Genomic DNA, 11190 nt, shown 5'->3' on the forward strand with positions numbered 1-11190 from the left:
ACATCCTGACCCCCTTTTCAATGTTTTATAATTAGATTTCTTGGAAACAAAAAAAGACACAGCAGACAGTTGTAGTTTACATTCCAAAGTTAAATTTTATGTTAATAGAAATAAAAACTTTTCACTCACTTTATATTACAGTGTCATACCCTCCATATGACAACTGACAAAAAGCCATACCTGGACAAGTTATTTTGCCAACTGATGTCAGTTTCATTAAACACACTCATGGAGTTGGTTTAGAAGCACAAACTAACAGAAACATCATTGAGCAAATGTTATGTCAAACTACATATGAAAGCATCTTACAAAGAAAAGTTCAGTGTTCTCTTTGTGCTTTACAATGGCTCAACAAATCTGTACATATGGAAGTCGCCATCGGAGGAAACAATTTACGCTGTAAACTAGCGTTCATTGCATGGTTTAGCAGTGAGACAAGATACAGCAGTGAGTGTCAGGGAAAAGTTTGCCCAGGCTTCTCTGATCCGCATGATAATAGTGTTTTTCATTATGTGACTCATTTGACTTTAAATTTGAGATAAATTACACCTGAATAAAGATAATCCAGGCATCACCTATTAGTAGGCAGACAGCTAACTGTAGAACATGTTTGAGATGTCATGTTTTACAGTTCATATATTTTACAAGTGGCACATTATAGATTGATTACAGGTTGCAGGCCCTGACCTCACTGGAGCCCAAATCTGTAAATTTAAAAGAAGAGAGTGAAATTTTGGGAAATACCCCTAGGTTATCTGCTTTCTTGTCGAGTTAAGATAGATTAGAAGAGTGATACTACTTAGGTCTATGCAAGAAATGTAATTGGTCCAGTCACAGCCGGATAGCTTAGTTTAGCACAAAGACTAGAAACAGGGGGAAACAGCTAGCCTGGCTAAAAATCCAGCTAAAAAGCTCACTAATTAACAGGATTTTCCACAGAAAAACCTCAGTGGAAAAACCACAAGTTGCTCAGGGGGTCATGTACCGGACTATTCTTGGAGTCTCTGCTGGTTGCCTGGCAACCTCCCAGCAAAGAAATAGCATATTCAGTCACATAACCTCCCATAAAATGGCAAATTGTCGTTTTTCCACTTAGGTTTTGTACAGATTAAACAAACAAAATATAACATTAATTAGTGAGATGTTTGTTAGCTTAGAACAGAGCCAGACTAGCTGTTTCCAGAATGTCTTAGCCGGTTGCTAAGCTAAGCTAACCGGCTGCTGCCTCCAGCTAACAGCTAAAGTTAGCTTAGCTACACATTTACCACAGAGACATGGATTGGTATTGATCTTCTCATGTAACTCTCTGCAAGAAAGCAAATAAGCACATTTCCGAAAATATCAAACTCCTGCTTTAAAGAGAGGCAGTCAACAAAATCTATTTTTTTCAACAGTAGTGATTTTTGGCTTTGTAGCTTGTCCATAAGGTGAGAACCCATTCACAGTAAAAGGTTGGTAAACTCAATAATAATAAATACCTAATGGAAAGATGCCAAAATGCTAAAACATCATATCTTATGTTACAATAACAATACATTATGTTCAAAATAACTTGTTACAATATCATAAAATATTCAGCTGAAGAACAGATTTACAAAATATGTATTTAAATAGTTACTCTTTTTTTCTCCATGGTTAATTATTGTAAGGCGGGACATTTTGTTTTAATCAATCAGCATGACCTGCAACTCCCCTGACCTGATAAGTTACAAGAAATAAACACTGAACATGAATTTCACTGTAGAAAAAGTCCTACCTGGCATTATGGGATTCATCTAAAGACTCATTTCTAATTCATTTAAAACCAGAAAAGAAGCATGAGAGGACGTAACTTTGACTGGGGTAGCATGCTGATGTCGAGATGTTACATTATTATGGTGCAACTAATATACTACCATGAAAGAAATTAGTCAAGTCGGATACAAAAAAGAAGAGACAAAGTTGAACCTAACAGGTGACTAAAGGCTTCTTACATAGAATTAGGAGTACCATAAAATCCATTATGCCATCTGAGCAAATTTAAGACAGTATCACACTGCCTTTGAGCCATACATGTCACCTTTTTAATCAAGCATGATTTGTTTTTCACTTTAGCCTCTAACACGCTACAAACCCCCCCCATCAAATACATCATGTAAATCATATTTGGAGAATGCGGACAGATGACTGCGATGACCTGGAATGTAGCCTTAGGCAGTTATCAATTTATTCAAATTTAACAAAACTGAGGAAGATACGCATTTTTCCCTTCAATAAATAAAGAGGGAGTGCATTATCATTTTTGTAAATCCCTCCTGACCCCTCTTCTGTAAGGTAATGAGCCCTGTCTTTCAGGTGACACCCCGTCATTGAGGCGAGTGTGTCAGAGCAGAAGTGGCAGCACAGAGTCGAGACGCCGGCCGGATACCCCCTCACTTTGGGGATGGTGTGACGCCCTCTGTGAAACCCGCCAGGAGCAATCAGGCGTCAGGTTGCAGAACAGAATTTGACTTACGTAAATACTCCAGAAAATTAGGACAACGTTGTAAATAAACAAACAAACAAACAAAAAACCTTAAAGTGCCTCCTGTTCTCTTTCACAGGCAAACCACTGCTAGTCAAGCTGTAGCGCATATTTGAGTGAGTGGGTGTTTGAGTGTGTGAGAGTGTTGCTGCCTTCTCCTTTTGAAACAGTCCTTTCTCTCAGTTGCTGTTATTTCCCACTGTGTGTGTGTGTGTGTGTGTGTGTGTGTGTGTGTGTGTGTGTGTAGACGAGCCCATCAATGACCAGGATACTGAGGTGGAGAGTAAGGTGGAGGAGCTGAAAAATAAGTGGGTAGAAACATAAAATAAAGTCAGTTCTTCATATACTACAACGATTACGTTCAGAATAAATTAAAAACAAAAAAATCATCACAAATAGTTGTTGAGCTATGGACCAATGTGGTGGACCACCCGAATAACATTGCAATCCCTTGAGCCGCTAAAAATGCACATTTGTCCTTAAGATGGCGCTAGTGTATAAATAATTTATGCCCTTGGCAGCATGAAATGTGCAAATTTCACCAAATTTCATGGCAATCTGCCTTCAAAATCACAAGATATCTTTCATCTAAGTTGAGCTTTTCAAATGTGATAGTGTCCAAAACACAAAGCACTTTTTGATATTTCGTGTGAAGATTTTGGCCTGATATTGGTGCTAAAGGAGAGACCAGGGGGTCACCCAAACATCCTGTGGACCATAAATATCCTCAATAAAAATCCTCAATCCTCATGGCAATCTGTCCCGTGGTCGTTAAAATATCTTGTTCAAAGGACCTAAAACCAACATCACCATGTTTATTCTCCGCTGTTAACAGGACAATAAACACAAGAAGCGCTACTCATCTTTCTCCCTGTGTATGTAATATTTTGGCTCCAGCAGGGGCTGTGTCATATTCAGTGGGTAATATTACATGAATAGAGCCACTTCACTTCACTCCCAAAAGTAGGCAACACAGCTTATATTTTATACAGTATAGTGGCACATTATTTATTTCCATTAATTTATAGTCTTTTTTTGAGGTTTTTTAAGACTATTTTTTGTTGTCGGAGCAAAAGAGCAATTGCTATTGTCGATCAACAAAATGTGGACGTTATATCTAATGCTACTCTTACCCTGGCTGTAAGCAGGATCCATCAGGTGGGGTGGATAAGGTCCAGGCTGCATCACCGGGTACTGTGGGGGCATGCCAGGGTACTGGGGCGCCATTGGATAACCTGCATGTAGATACTCAGAGGGTCCCAGTGGTTTCCCATAAGCGTCATACATGGGCTCCACTGGGTAGCTGGCCATGGGGATCTGCTGGGCTGTGGGTCAAAAAGTACAGACTGCTGTGAAGGAAAACTATAACTTTGTGGCTGTTTGGACAAGCATGGACATTAAGAGTAGAGGTCTCACCATCATAAGGTGTCCTGCCCCTCTGCTGCCTTCTCTGGTAGAGGTAACAGCAGGAGCACATGAAGCAGCAGACCATGGTCGCAATGATCGCCACAAACAGGAGGATGGAGGAGGCAATGCCAGCTAAAGTGGTGGGGCTGAGAAGAGAGAAAGAAGAGGACTTAAGTTACAAAGCATTTCCTTTCTTACTTCGATCATCCAGCCTCACGTTGTTCCTCCCCCTCTGTCTCGCTAATTACGACTCACTTTAGAGAGGATTAAAGCAGAGATGGCTGTGATGTGAAGCTTCTGATTCAGACACACTGTTTACACATCTGAGTTAATGACATGCACCCTGCATCACCTCATAGTCTCAGTGAAGCAACAAAGCCCTCCATTTCAGCTCAGCCTCCGCCACCCACTGATCTGATCTCCCATTGGGCTTAATAAGCTGCAGGTTGTCTGCTCGCTACTGGATACTGATGGATGGTTTCCAGTGCTGTGTAGGAAAACTGCCATGTTGCAGTCTCTCAGGTACAAGCTTGCTTAGTCCAGCATTATCACAATCCCTCAAAGGGGACTCTGGCATTAAGCACCACTGAAAGCACAGATAGCTGACTAATGAGAACATATTAGACTGTGGGGACCATAGTGGGGTCATTAAGTCAAATGCAGCCAATGGGACATGAAGTGGTTCAAGAGTGTGTAGATTTCAGACTTTTAGGGTGATGGTAGACAATATTTTCTATATACGTTTATACAATGCCTGTCAATTTTTGTTCCCACTTAAATCCCCTTGTACACATAACATTATCATCCCATAATCCAAATACCATGAAGTGATGTAACTGTTTAATGTCAACATATACGATATTACCACTGATAACGCTGCTATCTGCACACACAAGACACTTTAACCCATCACCAAATTCCATTACTTCAAGTGCAATTTTTGTTTTTAATAATTTATAGCAACTTCCTTATCTCCTCACTTTGTTTGTGATTGTTTGTGTCTCCATACACTTTGTATTACTATTTATGTATGGTGCATATATTGCATTTATTGGTTTCAAACTGTATCTCGTACATACTACAAGAAATCAAAGGATTTATGCTACACTTAAATTCTATTTGAGTGTGTTTGTTACGTTTGTTCTTAACCTCGGGAACAGTATGTGTGACAATGCCACCACTTGTTATCACATGACCAAAATTCCACACTTTGTCACATGACACCTGAGCAAGTTCCATTCGCTAATGAAGAACATGAAAGGCGTTTGAAAGATCCAGAAAGGCCAGTAAAATATGTAGGCGATAAAAATATTTTGTCACACATTTCATTCTGTTGTTTTGGGAGCTGTAGGCAGAGCTACAATAGTACGTTATATGACATTTATTTTAGAATGTGATATGTAACCAAATTTAAACAATATATGTTGCAATATATTTAGCATTCAATGTTCCTATATTTTATTCTTATGCTTATTTTATGCTTGCTTTGCATTGTTTTCACTTTTTAATTTGTCAGTATAGTGTGTACTTTGTGTGGATTGATTTATCTTCATAGCGATTTGAGGACTCATCTTGCAAGGAAGGGAGGTTTTGTGCAGACTGTGGCAACAAATTTCCTCTAGCAGGATGTTAAAAATTCTGTGTGCCTTAAGGAAATGAAGGATATGCGATCCTCCAGTGATAGCCTTGAATTGTGAACACAAACAGTGATTCTTGGTGTCGAGTAAATTAATAAAGAAGCAATTAAATTAAAACCCTGCTGCTGCTGCTGCTGCTGCCCCCACCTGAACTGGAAGAGCATGCAGCGTTTCTGCTCCCTCTCTGTCATCATCTTGAAGGCGTCCAGGCAGCAGTAGCGCCGGTTGCAGTTCCCACAGCAGAACGTGATGAGAGGGCAGTCGAAGCCGTTGTGCCAAGTGCCGTTTTTATCCACGTACCACAGACAGTCCTCGTTCCCACTGACTGCAAAACAAATGCAATACAATGTGTGAGGTGGGGTGACACTACAGGGAAGATGATCAAAGATGGTAAAGACAAGAAGGAAGCAGCAAGTCAGACTTCAGTTTGCTCTCTAAAGAATTGATTTTTCTCCTTACGATCTCTCAGTTTTACCGACACGCTGTTGTTTCTCTGTTATCACACAGATGCTGCTTTGTTCTGCCTCCAGGAGGAAATAAATATTTATTTTGAACATGTACTGGCTCTTCTTTCTTTACATCTTTCTTATTCCAGGCCAAACACAGTCATAATGCATTGTTCAACGGTTCCCGTGGCAGAGGTTGAAGACTGATTAGGGCTCAAGTAAGGTACCCAGGAGATTTAATGGACAGTAAAAAAAAAAAAATGGCTGTCACAATTTCCTACAGCCCATAACGATGCCAACAAATGTCTTTTTTGTCCGACCAACAGTCCAAAACCCCAAAAATATTGAATTTACTATGATGTAAGACAAGGCAAAGCAGCAAAATTCTCACATTTGAGAACCTGGTCCCATTAATGTTTGTTATTTTTGCTTGAAAAAATGACTTAAAATGTCAAATCGATTATCAAAATAGCTGCAGATACATTTTCTGCCGATCAATTAATTAACTAAATGTTGCAGCTGTAATCAATTCAAATTTTTTTGCCACTTTAAAAGGACAATTTAACACTTGATCAACTCCTTTCAAATCCAGAAATGAAACAAAAGTGGAGAACTAACACTCAGACCTGATGTTATAGGTCTGTGGTCTCTTAGGAGACAAAAGTGCACATACAGACTGAGAAACATACAGTATACTGTCTTTCATCAGAATAAATACACAGTGAATGCTAAATTGGGGTGCAAGGAGCTGGTATGATTATGTTTTCCTTTCCACAACGTAGAATTTAAGGCATACTAAATTACAGCCTGATCACAACAGCCACATGTGTGCAGGCTGCTTAAAGTCACACCGACTTGTACATTTAACATGAGTTTTCTGAAGTCTGGGAGAACACTGACACATACTATACAATCTGACTGAATACTGTATGTAAATTTAAGGTCCAGTGTGTAACATTTAGGAGGAGCTATTGGCAGAAATGGAATATAACATTTATAAGTATGTTTTCATTAGTGTATAATCAACTGATGAGGGTGAGGCGAGGGTGAGGCAAGCGGTATTCAAATGGTTGCAAACTGCAATTTCACTGCTAGATGCCATTACAACCTACATACTGGACCTTTAAACAACACATTTATCCTCAGAGAGCTGACTTTCCTTGTTGAACAATGAAACGCCATTGGAGGATGTCTGCAGTACAGAGTTCAGCCAAGATCTATATAGACTTGGCTCCTGAAACGGTTTAGACTAATTTTGGATGATGACCTTTGAGTGCTGGCATCGAGAATACTTATTCTGCCATTTGATATAAGCTTTGATATTAGACAATCTATTACTGTCTAGTATTAGTATTGTTTAGTTGCTCACACTTGATATAACTTTTTGTCATAATGCTGTCTTGGTCAAGCCGTTTAACTTGTTGAATAACAGTTAAATAGAAGCAAAATAATGACAACAACAAAATTAAATTTAAACTATTTTTGTGATGATAGCATTGTAATATTGTTGTATATATTACTTGAAATTATGTTTTTTGCAAACTTGGTGCTAAAATATCAATAAAAAAGCACTATACTACTACTACTACTAAATACTATACCATTTCTATTTTTATGTGTATTAATCTCCAATTTTTCTTTACTGTTTATATTATCAGCTTGTCAGTCAGTAAATCAATTGCAATAACCTGTATAAAATGTGCTTTACAAATAAAGTTTGACTGATATGTAAGGCTTGAATTATATATGCTGAGCTGTTGAGTCAAACTAGCTACTGTGTTGGAAAATAAAGACATTTTAGTAACGTTGTTCTTTCATTCTTGAGAACAAAAAAAGAAATAGGACGTTTAACCGGACACCTACTGCCAGGCTGATGTTAACAATATTAGCTAGCTACCTTCCCCAGCTATTTAATAATAAGGAAAAAATAATTAAAACAAAAACACACAAAAAAAAACAGTGAGACTAGTTCACAGAAGACTGAACAAACGGATGCTAAATGTGAACACTGAACGGTTTATTTAACGTTACAATTAGGCCTAAAATGAACATCGAGGCTCACAAGTAAACAGCCAGAAAGCAGCAGCATGAGATCATGTTGACTGCTGAGAGGCGGCGGGGCGAAGCAGAGACCGGCAGAGTCTGCTGCTCTGCTCTAACGGCTGAAAGGAGTAACGGCCATGCCGGCAGAAGAGACGTTTGCGGGGATCTACCGTTGAACCGTTACCGTTAAGCTAGCGGCGCGCGGCCTGGATGGAGAGCCATAATCTCACCCTGAGAAGTGCAGAGGACGATGGTGAGCAGCGCCAAAGTCAGCGCGATGAGGGACATGTTGCCCGTTGGAAAGATCATCCTCTTCCCAGTTCAAACCAAGCGATGAGATTTTAAAGAGGAGGTGTTTTCATCGGTGTAAACAAACAAGAATGGTCGGACTAACGGTCGCTGTCAGACATTATCCAGCCTCGGGAACAGCGCAGGAGACAGGACGGCTTTGTCGAGCGGTAATTTATCCGTCGAAATGACACATCGAGTCTGTGACGCCGTGGAACCGAGACTAGGAGGGATGTTGCCTTCACGCACTGCCTGAAACGTCGGGAAAAAATCTACATCGGTTCAGTGTCGACGAGCTGCGCGCGTGAAGAACCAGACAGTTTCAAGGGCATGGTCAGTGGTGGAAGAAGTACTCAGATCTTTTACTTAAGTAAAAGTAGTAATACCACAGGGTAGAAATACTCTGTTACAAGTAAAAGTCCTGCATTCAAAATTTGACTTAAGAAAAAGCACAAAAGTACTCAGCATGCAGAATGGCCCATTTCAGAATAATGTATATTATATTATTGGATTATAATTAGTGATGCATTAACGTGTGCGTCACTTTGTTGCTGCAGCTTGTAAAGGTGGAGCTAATTTAAACTACTTTATATCCTGCCGGGTATCTTAACCTATAATAATACATCAGAATTAATTAACTGATTTATATTTTGTATTAATGATCTGAATCGACAAATTAATTAGTAACTAATGTTGTCAAATAAATGTAGTAGAGTAAAAAGTACAATACTGGCTTCCAAAATGTAGTGGAGTAGAATTATAAAGTAGCAGAAAATGGAAATACTCAAGTAAAATACCTCAAAATTATACTTAAGAATAAATAAACTGAACTGAATAAATGTCCTGATTATAGTCGTCCTATAGTACATTTGTGTAGATGAGGGCGAAACTGTAGTAGCTCTGGCACTGACGGGATTTAAATGTTAAGTAATGTTGCATTTACTCAAGTCACACCCTTGCTCAATGTTTACATGTAAGTCGTGTTTACGAGCAGCACTGAATGCACCTTGAGAGGTCAGAGCGTCCCCCCTCCCCGCTCCGCCCCACCCTGCTGGAGAGAGAAATAGTCTGGATTTTACCGTGCACCTGATAAAGAAAGCAGCTCCTCATGATGTTACACACTGAGAAGAAAGTGTAAAGGCATTTCCTGACGAGGTGTTAAAATAAACATCACGGGGCAAAGTTTTAAAAATCTATTATTTGTTTAAGGCAAAAATGTATAGTTGGGCATCACAGTCCCAACTTGTATGGGTCTGACTGTTAAAATATATATACACAAACACACTTCCAGGTGGCTTTACGGCTATGCAAATCAGTTCATCTCTGTATTTAGGATTAATGGTGATTGCAAAGAAAAGCTAGACACTAACAGCTCCCCCTTGTGTGAGATCTGCAGCCTGCCACATGTTTAAGACAGTTTCCAGAGGTATCCTGCATCTATTGTTTATTTTTTTACCACATTTTGATTAGTCATAGAAGGAAAAGCACAGGTGTTACCAATATCATTAACTATGGCTCGGTTTTATTCGTGTCCCAGTAAGCCACGACAGTGTGACAGTGAGGCAGCATGCACAATAACAGGAACCCTGAGACTGAAGCACCTAAATGGAATTCAGCCATTATTACTTTTATTATTTACACTTGTGCTTTTCCTACTGTCAAAATGTCTTCTGTGGACCTCACATCATTTATAACCTCCAACTTCAACATGATCAGAGGTCTAATTAGCCAGAATAAGAGAAAACACCTGTGTGGGTGTTCAGGGCCTTTAAGCTGTTTTTTAAAATCCCTTTGATTTTCTTTTGTCAGTCACACTGTGGGTTAATTGGCCGGTATAATTAATAATGGAGGATCTATGGTTACAGCTAAACATGGCCTGTCGGGCCCTGTATTCCGTCTTCTTTAGTGTGTCTCGCCACATCTCTCGGCAGACAAGTCAAGTCAAGTCAAATGTCCCCAAAATAAATTGTAAGATGCATTACTCAGTGTATAATCTAATTTGTTTTTTTTGGCCACTTTCTGATAACAAATGTTCTTATAAAACATTAAACGTTACGGATATTATACTCATGCATCTGTTGTCATTCATTATGTTTACCCCTCCCCCATCCATCCATCTCCAGCCTGACAAAATATAGCATTATGTTCAAGTTTAAAACAGCTTTATCAGTAAATAATACAGTATGAAACAAAAGTATCAGAAACATTTTCTATTCTGGTGGATTATTTCTACCGCAGTTTTATCATTCAACCCTTACAAAAATGCTTTTATCACGTGAGTGTCATCATCTGTCCCAAGGATACATCACACCAGAACATAAACACTTTACTCTAAGTCCCCATATTTAGCATTTATGAGCAGATATAAGTGTTTATTAATGTATTTGTCAACAACTAGAACTCCTCCTGTGGACACCCATAAGTGGAGGCTGCTGTACAGTATAAACAGATAATGAATGACAACAGAGTAAAACTCAGTTATAATATAAAATGTCTTCAAAAGGAGAAGTTAATTGTTAACAAATACTGCACATTATTAAACACTCATAAATGTCCTTTTCTCTGCTTACAACTACATTAAATGTTTATATACTGCTTATAAATGATAAATAGGGGGATTTAAAGTAAAGTGTTACCAACAAATAAAAATTTAATTATAATTAACTGAACTAAATGCAGAGATTATGTGGCTTTACACTTACCAACATCTCACTAGCAATTTCCATATCCAAGTTAAACACTTTGATTGTTGGTTTATCAGAAATAAGTTGTTTTGGACATGCATCATTTTAATTTATTTGATCTGTAATAGTTGAAGTTTACTAATAAAAATGTCGAAACTGAAACTATCCACCACCCAGTGAGT

The 11190-nt window shown here is 38.7% G+C and overlaps 1 protein-coding gene across 1 annotated transcript; it reads right to left on the reverse strand.

Annotated features, from left to right (window-relative positions):
* Positions 1 to 75: 75 nt before the first annotated feature.
* Positions 76 to 8583, reverse strand: shisa4 (shisa family member 4). The gene is made up of 5 exons (XM_044176818.1): positions 8267 to 8583; positions 5695 to 5872; positions 3920 to 4056; positions 3637 to 3828; positions 76 to 2800 (listed from the first exon to the last, which is right to left on the reverse strand). Exons 1-5 carry the CDS (start codon positions 8343 to 8345, stop codon positions 2760 to 2762), a joined length of 627 nt encoding a protein of 208 aa, XP_044032753.1. The 5' UTR covers positions 8346 to 8583; the 3' UTR covers positions 76 to 2759.
* Positions 8584 to 11190: the final 2607 nt, after the last annotated feature.

This window comes from Siniperca chuatsi, linkage group LG2, assembly GCF_020085105.1.
Source record: "Siniperca chuatsi isolate FFG_IHB_CAS linkage group LG2, ASM2008510v1, whole genome shotgun sequence".
Taxonomy (NCBI): Eukaryota; Metazoa; Chordata; class Actinopteri; order Centrarchiformes; family Sinipercidae; genus Siniperca; species Siniperca chuatsi.